This window comes from Pseudorca crassidens, chromosome 17 (genome assembly GCF_039906515.1).
Source record: "Pseudorca crassidens isolate mPseCra1 chromosome 17, mPseCra1.hap1, whole genome shotgun sequence".
Taxonomy (NCBI): domain Eukaryota; kingdom Metazoa; phylum Chordata; class Mammalia; order Artiodactyla; family Delphinidae; genus Pseudorca; species Pseudorca crassidens.
The window spans coordinates 29,174,681-29,191,313 of NC_090312.1; the positions used below are offsets into that span (position 1 = coordinate 29,174,681).

The following is a 16,633-nucleotide window of genomic DNA, read 5'->3' on the forward strand; positions in this document are numbered from 1 at the left end:
TTTTTATTATCATCATTATCACCATCATCATCATCATTCAAGATTAGCTTTCTCCTTAGAAAATGTAACTAAATCTGGGCATTATTGACCATGGTGGTAGTTTTTAATGCTAATGATAGGAACTCATTACATAAGAAAGATATTATTTTGTATAGTCTCTTAAAATACAAGAAGTTTTAGAAAATTTTAAAGTACTGTAATTAATTCATGAGGTAGTGATAATAGCCTTGAAAAAGAATATCTGATAAGTTTGCATGTTCTATTTGATAATTACGATAATAGTTACTATCGTGTTCTTGCAATTGTTTCCTTGCAATTGTGTTCCAGGGCATGGGTTAGTATGGCCCATATTTACCAGAGATGGCACATGGAAAAGGTTGCTTTGCTGTGAAACAGCTACCACCAACATCACTTTTCTCTGTATTATAGCAACAGCCAGCTTACCTGGATTTCCTTTCCTATTCAAGAGGCACATGGGCAACTCCCTATCCCATGTCCACAGTCTGCCCTGAGTCAGCTCTCTCTCCCTTTTCTGCTGCATCAGTCCTTAATCTTAGTGTTCCCCGATGGGTCCTTTTTTATTGATTTAACTAACCTTCCTGATATTTAGGTTAATAATATATTATGGCTACTAGTTTGTGATAATGAAGGTAATTGTTGGCTCCACACACAAAGAGGTACCTTTAGTTATAGGCCCTTTCCAGTTAACTTTATGTGCCCCCCCGACCATTCCCCAGTGAAATAGCTCATAGATTCATGCTGCTTGCATTTTTCTATTACTGAAGATTGGTAACACACAGCACACCTGAACTGCAGCAGTACTTTCTGAGTGGTGTTACTCTTTCCAATCACTCCAGTGGTGCCTTCTTGTCTATTAGATCTATATTGTTTACCCTTGGATGATAGGTTTTCCATCATATGCAGAATGAAAATGAACATGATTTTTGGTAAAACATCCTCTGGACATCAGAGGGGTAATTTCTGTGGAAGATTCTTCTGTTTGGTATTGGTTGTATAATTTGTATAGTTGCTTAATGTAACATTACTTTTCTCATCTTAAACTTCTAGCTTGGAGATTTCCTTGATTAAGAAGAATGAAGGACTGACATGGCCAGAGCTAGTGGTCGGTGATAAACAGGGGGAATTTATTAGAGACTCAGCCCAGTGTGCTGCAATAGCTGAACGTTTGATGCATTTGACCTCTGATGAACTGGTAAGCAATTGCAATAGCAGTGTGACTTCCCAAGGATCCAGAAGTATGTTATGTGAGGATTACACCATGTTTTTCAAACATTATTTTGCTTTTCCTAATGTAAGAGACAGATTAGGTATCACTGACTAGTGTTTGAATATGGCTTAAAATTCTAATATATATTCCTTATACTGTGTGAATATATATATGTGTGTGGGCATGTGGTACATATAGGGTGGGTGTGCATGTATGGTTGTATGTATATATGTATCTTTCGCTCTCTCAATATATGTACAGAGAGAAAAAAAGAGATATATAGTTGACACTTGAACAATGCAGTGGTTAGGGGACCAACCCTTGTGCACTCAAAAATCCAAGTATAACTTTACAGTCGGTCCTCTGTATCTCCAGCTCACATCCTCAGATTCAACCAGTTGGGTATTATATATTTCTGTAGTATGTATTTTAAGTGGACCTTTCCAGTTCAGACCCATGTTGTTCAAGTGTCAACTCTATCTCTGTGTATATCTATATTCTCTTTTAGAAGAATTGACTGACCAAAGCTGACAGGGACAAAAATTATGATTTTACCCCCTACCTTGCTAATAATCTACGTGTAGTCATTGAAATTTTCTGGGTGCTCTTAGAATATCACAAGGGGTGTTTGTGTGTATGTGTGTGTATATACATATAAAACATACAGCTGTGAGATTTTTGTTGAGTATGTTCCTACTCCGATAACATTTAAGATAATGTTAAGAATTTGAACAAATTCAGCAATACACCAGAACTTCAGTTATGTTCCTTTACCAAAACATATCAGCAAATTTAAAATGTCTGATTTATTGCCATCTGGAATTATAGCAATGAGGAAGATTATATAAAGAAGTATTTGTACTGTAGGTTAGTTGCATCCTAAGGTAGAAAGGAAAGATTAGAATATTGAGGGTCAATGTCTCTGACAAAAAAAAACATGACCAAAATGGAGAAACCAAGTTTCACATTTTCTAGCATAATGGAAAATTTCAAGAATCCCTGGAATTCATATGTATGACTCTAGAACTTTGATTTCATAGCCCTCTTGTTACAAGCCATGCAGACTGCATTGCTCTGTGTTCATTCAATATTCAGCAAGTATTTATTGTGATAGGGCTCTGGGGATATAATTATAGTGACAGTAGTGGGGGTTTGTTTTGAGATTGTAGATAATTGCTACTAACTGTCTTTTAAACTTGATGATTTCAAATGAATATTCATATATATGAGTAAGTTATTTATGCCTAAACACTAGTGTGGTTGTTACTTTTAAAATAAAAAACAGAATCTTGTCATCTCTAACTGAAGGCAGTTTTGTGTTTTTCAAATCTTTATACTTTTTCTTGCCTTACTGCATTGATTAGAACCTCTAATGCACTGTAAAATAGGAATGGTGAATAGTGAAAGCAGATATTCTTGCCTTATTCATGATCTTGGGGAGAAGACTGAATTTTCACTATTAAGTATGATGGATTCTTTTTATCACTTTGAGGAAATTTCTTCTATTCCTAGTATGCTAAGAGTATTTATCATGATGGTCATGATGTATTATTATTCTTTTTTACATATCACTGGTTTGGTTTACTAATATGTTATTGAAGAGTTTTACATTTATGTTTGTGAGGAATATTGGGGCCTATGGTTTTTGTTTTGTTTTGACTTTTTACTGTCTTTATCTACTTTTGGTATCTGGGTAATGCTGAGTTCATAAAATGAGTAGCGAAGTGTTGCTATCTTCTATTTCTGGAAGAGATTGTGTAGACTTGGCATTATATGTTCTTTAATGTTTAATAGGTATTGCCAGTGAAACTATCTGGACTGGAGTTTTCTTTTTTGAAGGTTTTAAACCATGAATTTAATTTCTTTAATAGTTATAGGATTATTTGGGGCATCTATTTCTATTGACTTTATTTTTCCTTTTTTTTTTCAGTTTCCAATTTCATCCAGACTGTTATTACATTTATTTCTCTCTTTTGCTTGCTTTAGATTTATTTTGCTCTTTTTTGAAGGTGAAAGCTTAGATGATTGATTTTTGACCTTTCTCCTTTTCTAATGAAAGCATGTAATGCTATACACTTCCTTCTAAATACTACATTAGCTGCATCCCCAACATTTTCTGCCTGTTTTCTTAATGCCGTTACTGATTGATTTGATTTGATGCTGGATTTCAGTTTTTTGCATGGCTGGTTTATTCTTTGTTTGTTCTTAGTCCTAGGGTGGAACTTTTCATGAATCTCAACTGAAAGTCTGGAATGTTTACCAGGGTTTCTCCTCCTGTGTGGGCCCTGATCTCTAATTTTTGTCTCCCAAGCACTTTGATAATTATCAGAACTCAGCTTTTTAGCCCCTTATCCTCTGCTTTCCACTTGTCTTTTTCAGCTCAGCTTGAAATAACAGATAACTCTAGGAAAGCAGCATAGTCTTGGGTTCTCCTTGCTATTCCCTTTTCTCTATAATCTTGTCCTGTTAAATACTGGCTGCTTTGATAGTCCTTAGCTTTTAATTTTTGCCCTCCCATCTCTAACATATGGGTAATTGAAAGGAGGAGGGAGGGAGGAGTGGGGAGGGTGCTTTCTTTTCTGCTGGATGTATATATCTTCTTGAGACACTGTGACAAAATGGCCCGAGCTAATTGCTGGAATTACCTTCTCAGCCAGCCACTGCAACCAGAATTGTTTCATTGGTACTTAGAAAGGAGAAGACAGCCACAGCTACCTGGGGGCTTTCTTTTCTGCTGGATGTGTATATCTTCTTGAGATACTGTGACAAAATGGCCCCAGCTAATTGCTGGAATTACCTTCTCAGCCAGCCACTGCAACCAGAATTGTTTCCATTGATACTTAGAAAGGAGAAGACAACCACAGCTAGCTGGCTCCATGTCCCAGCTGGAAAATGGACAGATTTGATAATGTCTGTAACTTCCAGACATTTAGTTTCACAGACTCTCTGGTCCTTTCACATTAGGTTCTCAGTAACATGACTGCATTTTGGCAAATTAGTTGTGTGGACATTTTATCAGTTGTTATAGAATTGTATTTCTGTTATATGCATGTGAATGTATAACTTATCTTTTAAGTGATCCTTTTTTACTCTTTGAGGGATATAAGACCAAACAGTGATTTTTGCATTCAAACAGTGAACATATTAAAATTACTTTAATGATTCCATTTATCTCTACTTTGGGCATATTTTTCATGATACCTCTGTGTTTTTGTTTGGGTGGATATTTGTGTGTGTGTTTAGTGGTTGTTCTAGAGTTTATAGTATAACATCTTCATCTTATCACCATCTATCCTCAAAATATATCACTTAACTCATAACTTAAAAACTTTACAGTATATTTCCATTCCATCCTTTGTATTATTTTTGTCATTTTATTTCTATGTTATAAACTTCATGATATGTTATTATTTTAACTTTAGTCGGTCAGTTTTCTTTTAAAGAGATTAAAAATGCAGGGTGAAAAAGCCTTATATTGATCCAAATATTTGTCATTTCCTCTTTTTTACATTCCTTTGTGTTGATTCAGATTGCCATCTGGTGTCATTTTTTTCCTGGCTGAAGAACTTCTTTTGTCATTTCTTGCAGTGTAGTTCTGCTGGATAAATTCTTTCAGCTTTTGTTTGTCTGCAGAAATACATGTCTTCCTTGTCTGCAAAAATACTTGAGTTCCTTCTTTTAAAGCTATTTTTGTTAAGGGTGTAAGTCAGTGCTGACGGTTTTTTTCCCTTTCAGAACTTCAAATATACTCCATTGTTTTCTGGCTTGTGTAGTTTCTGATGAGAAGTCAGCTGTCATTTGTAATTTTGTTCCTCTGTCAGTAATGTGATTTTTCCCTCCTGTAACCACTTTTAAGATTTTCTCTTTATTACTTGGAGAATAATTTCATTTTTCTCATTTTTAGCAATTTCATTGTAATGTGACTTGCTCTGTGTTTTTTTTTTTCTTAATGTTTGTTATGCTTGGGGTTCTTTGACCTTCTTTAATCTGTAGGATTATAGTTTTCATCAAATTTGAAAAAAATTGCCATCATTTCTTCAAAATTTTTTCCATTCTTCTTGCATTCTTCCAAATACTCATATGTTAGACCATTTGATATTGTTCCACAGGTCACTAGGGTTCTCATCTTTTGTGTGTGTTTTATTTTTGTCTTCTCTGCTTCATTTTTAGATAGACTCTATTACTATTTTAGATAGACTGTGACATTTTAGATAGACTCCAACTCACTGGTTGTCTTTTCTTCTGCAATGTCTAATCGGCTGTCAATCCCATCTAATATTGTGTTTTCCATTTCAGATATTGTATTTTCATATCTAGAATTTCAGTTTAGTTCTTTTTTATATCTTCCATATTTCTCAATGTGTTTGTTTTTCTTTACATCTCTGAGTATATAGAACAAGTTTATAATAGCTGTTTTCATATCTTTCTCTGCTGATTCCATCATTCTCTTTTTTGTGTCTGTTTTTAAGTTTTTATTGGTCATGAGTCTGAAATTTAATATTATTGCTGTAATCTTAACATTGTTGAGTATGAAGAAATTCATTCTCTTATTGTTATTTATTTTCTTTTATGGTCTAAGAATCCAAATCCAGATAAAGGTAAACCTCCTTGTAATGCTCAAGAGTTAGAAGAATGTGATATTTTCTTTGAAGAGAGCTCCAGTTTATGCAGATTTGATGGCAGTACATTAAAAACTACTCATGTGGTAAGTTCTTGATAATGATATTTCTAAAAATTTGTGAATAAATAAAAGTTATTCAGATGAGATGATAATTGATTGACTAAATACTATTTTGCAAAGACAGGTTGATTGTCAGTTACTGGCTGTGACGTAAATTTCTTCACTCCCTAAAGTAGCCATCATTTTATATTGTCATCCCTAATTAAACAATGTTGTATGTTTGGCACTATTGCATATTGATATCTTTCAGTGGGCTTTTTTTCTGTGCAGTTTTTCTATGTGTAGTTGTGCCTGTAATATATAACAACTTAATATCTGACTTTCCTCTCACTGTCCTTTCCTAACTTTTTTTGGATACTTAACATTTTTTTAACTAATGGCTGGGTATTACAATACTCAAAGGTGTTATAAAAATGAGCATTTTTTTGATTATACCTATGTAGACAAATGAGGTGGAATGGCATAAGACCAGTGGGTAGAAAGAGGTATCATTCAAGCTTGTACCAAAATTACTTACTCTTCTGATTAATTTCTGCATCTGCTTTGCTCTCCTATAACTAACTAACTCCAATAATTTCTAAAAAGCACAGAGATGACATTTTGCTTACCACAGTGTACCTAACACCCACCAAAGGTTCTGATTCTGATAACTGCTTAAAAACATTTTTAGACTGATCTCTTGGTGAGAGTCATAGAAACAGAAATTGTTTCAGGTGCATCTTGGATCTCAAGAAATTTGCATACACTTTTATATTTCCCTTCTTTGTCAATCACTCCTCTAACTGAAGAGTAAACAAAGTTCTTGGTCATATTATTTTATGCAATCTGGGCATTGATCCAAAGCCCAGATGATCAAAGTCGTTAGATTTTTTTTAGGCGTTTTGCTTCTTAGATATTGTTTAGTTCTGACATAATCCCATAGATAACTCCATTAATGGTGAGTGAAGAGCCATTACACAATTACTCTTACTTCCTTGGGTTAGATTTTAGAAAATCACTCTTAAGTGTGACTGATGAAAGACTCTTCAATCTGACTAACTGTAGATTATTTATTCTTGAAGAATCTGGCCTTTCTTCCTAAAGTTATAGTCTTAGGAGCTATAACTTTTAGGTACTGTTTCCTGCCTAACTTTTATAGAGAAGACACCTGATCTTAGATGTCGTAAAATGTTATTGTTTAAGCTTAGCTCCTCCAAGAATTTCATTTCATTTTAGTATAGCACCACTAAGTAGTACTGATCAAGTAGTTTAATGTTGGTCATTGAGAGGCATCTAGTTAATGATACCTCTCTTTATTTGCTATGTTTAAGCATACTAAAAATTAAAACCAAGGAGTAACAGAAGGGGACCAAAATAAAACATTTATTATTTACAAATTAGGGTACAAAAGCCCCATCTGCTGACTAAATCCTAGAATTTAGCAATAACCTTATTCACAGGCAGTGCCAAACCAGATCTGGCTGACCCTGGTGGAGCGGTGTAAACATCTTATTCCCTGAGGCCTCTAGCTCCTTAGAGGAAGAAGTTGATACTACTACTTATATACTTATATAAATATATACTCTCTTCTATTTTTCTAAGCTTTGTTGAAGTTCTCACTTTGTTCATTCTTCTCCCAAGCTCAGTGGGCATCTTTATGACCATTATTTTGAACTCTTTATCAGTTAAATCACTTATCTCTGTTTCATTAAGGTCTCTTTCTGAGGTTTTATCTTATTGCTTCCTTTGAAAGATATTCTTCTGTTTCTTCATTTTCCTTGACTTGCTGTGTTGGTTTCTATCCGTTAAATAAAATAGCCATCTCTCCCAGTTAAAGACGTGGTCTTATATAGGAGATGAACCTTATTGTTCAACTCTGCCCCTAGTTCTTAGTTGCCTCTCAGACTTTGTGACTGTCTGAGCAGCTTTTTTTTTTTTTGGCTCCCAGTAATTGAGGGTGTGCCAAGACCTGTTAGTGTCCCAAAACGGACGATCTCGGTCAGCACCTGAATTCAGGCTGGTTGGAAGCCAGACCCTCAGGCATCAGGGTTTGAAGTACACAAATGTGTACAGTCCTGTGGGATCACAAACGTAAGTCAGCCCCACTGTCCACCAGAGCCAGATGGTCTAGAGGTATACCCTGGGTGACAGTCGCAAAAATTGAGGCACCAGATGAGTATGCAAGCTCCTTTCCTGGAGATACCAGTGACTTAGAGTAAGGCACAGGGAATGTGCGAAGATGGCAGTCACTGGCCTCTGTCCACACAGAGCAGCAGCACCTCAGTAAGCCTCTAGGTGTGTGTCACACCAGAAACCTACCACTACTCTGAAGCTTTAGGACAAGCAGAGAGGGTTTTTTCACAGAAAGACTGGGGGTGTGTTTCGGTCTGCCATCTCCGTTGAGCCCTGTAGTGGTAGTCAGCCAGGAACTGTCTCTAATTGCTATAGTCCCATGGCACCAGGAATGCGAGCCTTACTGGCTACCAGAACCAGGCAATCAGTGAGCATCCCCTGGGCAGAAACCACAAAAATCAGAGCACCAGATGTGTGTACAAGGTTCCCTCTGGGAGATTACTGGTGCTCTGAAGTGAGGCAGAGGAAGAGTGCAAACGATGGCACTTACTTCCTCTCCCTGAAGTATATTTCAGATGTGTGTTGAACTAGATGCTTGCCCCTCCTTCTTGGGAGGAGGTGAGTTAGTATCTTTCTGTCTTGAACCAGTATCTCAACTGAGTTAAATTTGAGGCCAAAGTTTCTTTTTATAATGGTAAGCACTTTTTCTATCATTAGTCATTTTTTATGAATATAAGGCAAAGATTCAGTGAAGTAAAAATGCATAAACATTGATGTTTGGGAATAAGTGGAATGGTAATAACTGGAACAACAATTAAGTACTAAGTCCATCTTCTTTCTGAAGACAGATCTGGGGACTTCCCTGGAGGTCCAGTGAAGGAGGTGCAGGTTCGATCCCTGGTCGGGGAACTAAGATCCCACGTGCTGTGCGGTGTGGCCAAAAAAATAATAATAATTAAAAAAGTAAAAATAAAAAATAAAGACAGATTTGGTAGGTCAGTGTATTGTATGAAAGTCAAGGTCTGTCTGGTCAAATGTAGCTTGTTCAAAAATAGTTTCTTGGTGTACCTAAGAGGATACCAGTTGGCATGTCATTGGGGAAGGGAATGAAGGAGGCTCCAATATTGTGGATATTCAGTGGTACATCCATTTTAGGCATCAGATAGTACTATATGGGTAATTCGTACTCCTTTCTGCAATGTTTACTTCAGATTTATCTTCTTGATTTCATTTGTCATGACGTTGGACAATTTGAAATTACCTGTACATGGAAAGGTCAGTATATGTCCTTAATTTAGAAGAAAAAAAAATACTGTAACAAAAAGGTCAGAACTTTATATTGTAAATGACAGATTTTCCAAAATATAAAATTCCCTGAAAGAAATGTAAATTAGGGTTAGAATTTGGCATTTGGAAAGTAAAATGTTAAATGAATATATGTAGCAGCAGAATAAAAGAGAAATATTAAATTTCAGAAGCGAAGGAGAAAAGTAATAAGATATGATCACTGGGGTGTAAAGCTCAAATCAGAATTTAGATACAGTTGAAGATGAATTATTTTTGCTTTTTTCTAGAGCTGTGTTATCCAAAATATTAGTCACTAGCCACACAGCTTTTGAGCACTTGAAATGTGGCTAGTTTGTTTGAGATGTGCTGTAAGTGTAAAATACACAACCAGATTTTGAAAACTTAGCATGAAAAAAAGAATGTGAAATATATTATTAATAATGACTTTTATATGAATGTTCATGTTGAAATGATAGTTGGTTATGTTTGGTTAAGTAAAATACATTTATTAAAATGAATATATTCCATTTCTCTTTACTTTTTTTTTTCTTTTAACATCTTTATTGGGGTATAATTGCTTTACAATGGTGTGTTAGTTTCTGCTTTATAACAAAGTGAATCAGTTATACATATACATATGTTCCCATATCTCTTCCCTCTTGCGTCTCCCTCCCTCCCACCCTCCCTATCCCACCCCTCCAGGCGGTCACAAAGCACCGAGCCGATATCCCTGTGCCATGCGGCTGCTTCCCACTAGCTATCTACCTTACGTTTGTTAGTGTGTATATGTCCATGACTCTCTCTCGCCCTGTCACAGCTCACCCTTCCCCCTCCCCATATCCACAAGTCTGTTCTCCAGTAGGTCTGTGTCTTTATTCCTGTCTTACCCCTAGGTTCTTCATGACATTTTTTTTTCCTCTTAAATTTCATATATATGTGTTAGCATACGGTATTTGTCTTTTTCTTTCTGACTTACTTCACTCTGTATGACAGACTCTAGGTCTATCCACCTCATTAAAAATAGCTCAATTTCGTTTCTTTTTATGGCTGAGTAATATTCCATTGTATATATGTGCCACATCTTCTTTATCCATTCATCCGATGATGGGCACTTAGGTTGTTTCCATCTCCGGGCTATTGTAAATAGAGCTGCAATACTTAAAATTATATATTTGCCTTGCATTTTATTACTGCCAGACAACACTGATTTATAGAGATCAAATTAAATATAGCCTTGAACAATCAAAAGATGATAGGATGTTTTTAAAAAATTACAGTGAATTTTGCATATCAGGTGGTATTCATCATTTACTGCTTAAAACATGAGAATGAAACAGTTGAAAAGAATATTTGTAACTTATAAACTCACTGAGACAGTAAGCAGAGGAAGTACAAACAGGAAATAATTCTTTTAGATTAATGTCATTAAGAAAGGTAGTAGAAATGGCGTGTATTCAGTATACTAATTCCTTCAAAAAGATATTAAGAATTAATATCAAGGATCAGAGTTTATAGAGGAAGGAAGTACATTTAGAAAGTATCTAAATCAGTGGTTCTCAAGCTTTTAAGCTCCTTGAGGTACTGAATTTATAATTTACTTGATTATATCAAACTTGACTATATTAGAAATGAAGCTATATAATAATTTCCCTGCCTTCATGCTCAGAGTAGGTATATATCTCTGTAACAGTGCCTGAAAGTGGGAGGAGGCAAATCCTAGTGCTAGTTGTTACTATGGGATGGACCTGAGGCTCACCATTAAGTTGGTGAGGAGGTATTCTCTTCTGGAAGAGTTAGAAACAACCAGAGCACCATTCAGGCAGCTGTCTATGAACCATCTTCCCTGGAAGCAGTCTGCACCCCTCTCCCCAAGTCTTCCTAATTACCAGGCAGTAAAATAGAGGACTATTTGTTGCCTGATTGGCCATACAATTTGGTCAGAGAATTTGCTACCAGTACCCACAGACTTACCTCAAATTGTATAAATTGAACCATAAGGCCCTCATATTTTTTCTTTAAGAGAGCCATGTCTCTATCAGCATCCCATCTTTCTCTCCAAAATCGCAGTGCATTTGAGATTTTTAACTTTCCCATAAACTAGCAAGTTAGCCTGCCATAGTTTCATAGATGCTGGTAAAAGACATGAGACTCTTGGGTCAGAAACAAAGGACAGTTTATTACAGCAGTAATATTAGCTAGAGTATCAACATTTGGACCAATTCCCAGTGCCCCAGTTCCCACAGTGTAATATGGAGATGACCAGAAAGCTTGGCTGACCTTGCTCAGGAGAGAGAGCTTATGTTCATGCCACTGGACAGTAAAAAAAGCCTGCCTTTTGCTCTGGAGGGAGACAGTTTACCTTCCACAGTTGTTTGCTTTAAAAACACCTTGAAGTAGTAGTCTAGAACACATTAGTGCTTCTGCTAGAAAGATGTGCAGAAATGAAAGAGTCCTTAAGATAATTGTCTCCCTGCAAGTTAATGTTCAGGTATCACAGTAATACTGGTGTCATAATGAGTGTGATTCAGCTGAAAGCACTTCAGTTTCTTTCAGGGTTATGAGAATATAATGGATAATGTCAATTATTTGTTGCCAGTGGTTATTATTGACATTACCTGTGACGGACCTATTTGAAGTAGTCTTCAATTCCATTTTTACCTTCTGTTCTCTGAAAGGAAAGATAATTTTAGTTGCATATCACATATTTCTTGATTCTTAAAGTTTCTACACAGTTATCAAGCCCTCAATCCACTAGAATTTAGCCTTTCCCTTGAGATATCAATGAGATTGTTACTTGACTGACAGAATTTTTTCTTAGAATATGAGTTCATATATACTGAGCATCTCTACAGGAAGAAACTCTTCCTAGAAGTTTTTTTTTTTTTTTTTTTAAAGGCTTTTTTTTTTTTTTGGATGTTGGGGGTAGGAGTTTATTAATTAATTAATTAATTTTTGCTGTGTTGGGTCTTCGTTTCCGTGCGAGGGCTTTCTCTAGTTGTGGCAAGTGGGGGCCACTCTTCATCGCGGTGCGCGGGCCTCTCACTGTCACGGCCTCTCCTGTTGCGGAGCACAGGCTTCAGATGCACAGGCTCAGTAGTTGTGGCTCACGGGCCTAGTTGCTCCGCGGCATGTGGGATCCTCCCAGACCAGGGCTCGAACCCGTGTCCCCTGCATTAGCAGGCAGATTCTCAACCACTGCGCCACCAGGGAAGGCCCAGAAGTTTTTGTTTTAGATAGAGTATTTAGTAAACTTTCATCTAGAATCTTAAAGGACAAGGATATTTTCAGAAACTATCCTAAGTGACAATCCCAGTTGGAAGACCTTTTATCAGACAACCTATGGCTCTTTTCTTTCTTTATTCAGCAGCCTTTTCCCCAGGATGATTGCCCCTCACACACCAGATAAGGGAAATTCCCTTATCTGGGAATTTATAGATACTTGACAATAATTTATTATTGTCAATTTATAGATACTTGACAATAAATGTAGTTTGTTTGTTTGTTATTATGGACAATAAGCCTAACACAGGAATACAATTAGCCTGATTTGTGACAAGGATAATACTACAATATAGTGGGGAAAAAGATGGTCAAAATAAATGGCTCTTAGTCTGTTAGATATCCATAGGAAAAATAATTTATTGACATTTACATCACACCATATGCAAAAATCAGTTACAGATGGATTGCATGTCTAAACATGAAACAGTAATTTAATAAAGCATATAGAGGAAAACAGACATTTTTGCGGCGCAGGTAGAGATCATTTGAACAGGACATGTAAAACACTAACTGTAAAAAAAAGATGTTCAGTTGGATCAAAATTAAAAACATTAAAAACATCTGTTTATCAAAAGATGCCATTATGAGAGTGAAAAAGGAAACTCTTGCAATGAGAAGATATTTGTAATACACGTGTTTGACAAATGGTTCATATCTGGAACAGGGTCAGTAACCGTACTGGTTACCTACAGCCACCTGATTGGTAAAAAAGTTTTATTGGAACACAACCATAGACATTTATTTGTATATTGTCTGTGGCTTCTAATATACTACATCAAGAGAGTTGAATAGTTTTAACAGAGACCATATGGCCTTTAGGCCTGAAATATTTGCCATCTGGCCCTTTGAGTAAAAGTTTGCTGATCCCTTCTTTAGACAGTACTATACTGGCTTGATTCTGTAGCTATGTAGCGAGTCTTGATTTCAGATAGGGTTAGTCTTGATCTTTTTTTTATTTTCCTAAATTGGTTTTGTTTTTGTAAAAACTTTACAATCGGCTTTTCAATTTGTACAAAAACATCTGCTGGGATTGTCATTGGGATTGTGTTTAATTTGTAGGTCAACTTGAGGAGAATTGATATCTTAATAATACTGAGTTGTGTCACTCATGAACATTGTATGTCTCTGTTTATTTAGGTTTCCCTTAATGTTTCCTAGCAATATTTTGAAGCTTTTAGTGTTAAGTTTAACACCAGTATTTCATATTTTGGAAGCTGTTGTAATTAGTATATTTTTTTAATTCCCAATTTGTTTTGTCTTTTACACAGAAATAAGGTTGAGTGACTTTATATTGTAACTTATAAATTCTTGTTCCAGTGCTTTTTTGTAGATACGTCAGTATGTTTATGTACAGGATAATGCCTGTGAATTAAGATAGTTAACATTTCTTTTCAGTCAGTACACCTTTTATTTCTTTGTCTTGTCTTATTGTACTAGGTAGGACATCAGATGCAGCATTGAATTTCATTGATGGGAGCAGAAATCCTTGTCTTATTCCTAGTCTTAGGAAGAAGGATTGAGTGGTTTACCATCAAATACGACGTTAGTTCTAGGGCTTACGTGTATGTTAGGTTGAGGAACTCACTTATAGTCTAGTTTGCTGAGATTTTTATCTTTTTAATCGTGAATGTGTGTTGAATTTAAGTGCTTTTTGGGGCATTTGCTTGATTATATGGATTTTCTTCTTTCTGTTAATATGTTCAGTTTTATCATTTAATTACAAAATTGTAACATGAGCATTATTTTAAGGATTTTTATTTCTATATTCATAAGGGATATTAATCTATGGTTTTCCTGTAACTTCTTCTTTAGATAACAGTAATGCTGTCCTCATACTATGAATTGAGAGGTTTATTTTCTGAAAGAGTTTGTATAGGGTAGATATTATTTGCTTCTTAAATGTTTGGTAAAATTTATCACTGAAATTACCTGTGCCTGGAGATTTTTTGTGGGAAGGGTTTTAGTTACGAATTTAGCTTTGTTAGTAGATACAGAGCCATTCCGATTTTCTCTTTCTTCTTTAGCTTGTGTTGATCGTTGTTGTCCTTCAGGATATTAATCCATTCCATCCAAGTTGTTGAATTATTGCAGAAGTCCTCCAGAATACTCTCTCATTGTCTTTTTAATGTTTGTAGGATTGTAGTAATGGCCCCTCTATTTACCAATTATGGGTTTAATTTACTCCTCTTTTTCTAGTTTCTTAGGTGGAAACATAGGTAATTGATTTGTAGCACCTCTCCTCTGATAAATGCATCTAGAGCTATAGATTTCCATCAAAGTATCACTTAACCTTCATTCCATATATGTCATTTTATTTCAGCTTAACATATTTTCTAATATCCTTTGAGATTTCTTCTTTGACCCATGCTTATTTATAAGGTGGTGTTTTAATTTCCAACTATGTAGGGATTTTTGTGATGTGTGTGTGTGTATACAGGTTTTTTTTTTAAACTGATTTCTCCTTTAACTTCATTGTGGTTAGGGATAACCAGTCTTTTAAAATTTATGCACACTTGTTTATAGCCGAGTACATACACGGTCTCTGTAGGTATTTTTTCCATATATACTTGAAAATATGTATATGCTGTGGTTGGGTGACCTCAATTTCTGTTTGGTCAAGTTGTATTAGGTTCAATAGCTGAGGTTTTTTTTAAAAAAATTTTTATTTTATATTGGTGTATAATTGATTTTCAGTGTTTTGTGTTAGTTTCAGGTGTACAGCAAAGTGATTCAGTTACACATATACATGTGTCTATTTTTCAAATTCTTTTCCCATTTAGGTTATTATAGAATATTGAGTACAGTTCCCTGTGCTATACAGTAGGTCCTTGTTGGTTATCTATTTTAAATATAGTAGTGTGTATATGTTAATCCCAAACTTCCAATTTATCCCTCCCCCCCCAACCTTTCCCCTTTGGTAAACATAAGTTTGTGAGTCTGTTTCTGTTTTGTAAATAAGTTCACTTGTATCATTTTTTTAGATTCCACATATAAGTGATATCATATGATATTTGTCTTTCTGTGTCTGACCTACTTCACTTAGTATGATAATCCCCAGGTCCATCCATGTTGCTGCAAATGGCATTTCATTCTTTTTAATGGGTGAGTAATATTCCATTGTATATATGTACCACATTTTCTTTATCCATTCATCTGTCAGTGGACATTTAGGTTGCTTCCATATATTGGCTATTGTAAACAACAGTGCAATGAACATTAGGGTGCACGTATCCTTTCGAACCATGGTTTTCTCTGGATATACCCAGGAAAGTGGGATTGCTGGATCATACGATAGCTCTATTTTTAGTTTTTTAAGGAACTTCCATACTGTTCTTCATAGTGGCTATACCAACTTACATTCCCACCAACAGTGTAGGAGGGCTCCCGTTTCTCCACACCCTCTACAGCATTTATTATTTGTAGACTTTTTGATGATGGCCATTCTGACTGGTGTGAGGTTGACACCTCATTGTAGTTTGATTTGTATTTCTCTAATAACTAGCAATATTGAGCATCTTTTCATGTGCCTCTTAGCCATCTGGATGTCTTTTTTTTTTTCTTTTTTGTCTGTACCGCATGGCTTGTGGGACCTTAGTTTCCTGACCACAGATTGAACCCAGGCCCCCAGCAGTGGAAGTGCCAAGTCCTAACCACTGTACCACCAGGGAATTCTCTGTATGTCTTCTTTGGAGAAATGTCTATTTAGATCTTCTGCCCGTTTTTTTGATATTGAGCCACATGAGCTGTTTGTAAATTTTGGAGATTAATCCCTTGTCGGTTGCATCGTTTGCAAATATTTTCTCCCATTCTCTGAGCTGTCTTTTCGTTTTGTTTATGGTTTCCTTTGCTGTGAAAAAGTTTTTGAGTTTAATTAGGTCCCGTTTGTTTATTTTTGTTTTTATTTCCATTACTCTAGGAGATGTATCAAAAAAGATATTGCTGCAATTTATGTCAAAGAGTGTTCTGCCTATGTTTTCCTCTGAGAGTTTTACAGTATCCAGTCTTACATTTAGGTCTTCAATCCATTTTGAGTTTATTTTTGTGTATGGTGTTAAGGAATGTTCTGATTTCATTCTTTTACATGTAGCTGTCCAGTTTTCCCA

General features: G+C 35.6%; 1 protein-coding gene across 2 annotated transcripts in view; it reads left to right on the top strand.

Moving 5' to 3' along the window:
• Window positions 1–16,633, top strand: part of NUDCD1 (NudC domain containing 1) — an 89,407-nt gene that overhangs the window by 41,764 nt on the left and 31,010 nt on the right. Inside the window, exons 7-8 of one of the 2 annotated variants that reach the window (XM_067711479.1) lie at window positions 1,069–1,213; window positions 5,808–5,933. In XM_067711479.1, the coding sequence (XP_067567580.1) occupies window positions 1,069–1,213; window positions 5,808–5,933 (271 nt within the window). The remainder of the gene's footprint in view (window positions 1–1,068; window positions 1,214–5,807; window positions 5,934–16,633) is intronic. The other variant, XM_067711480.1, reaches the window with a different exon arrangement.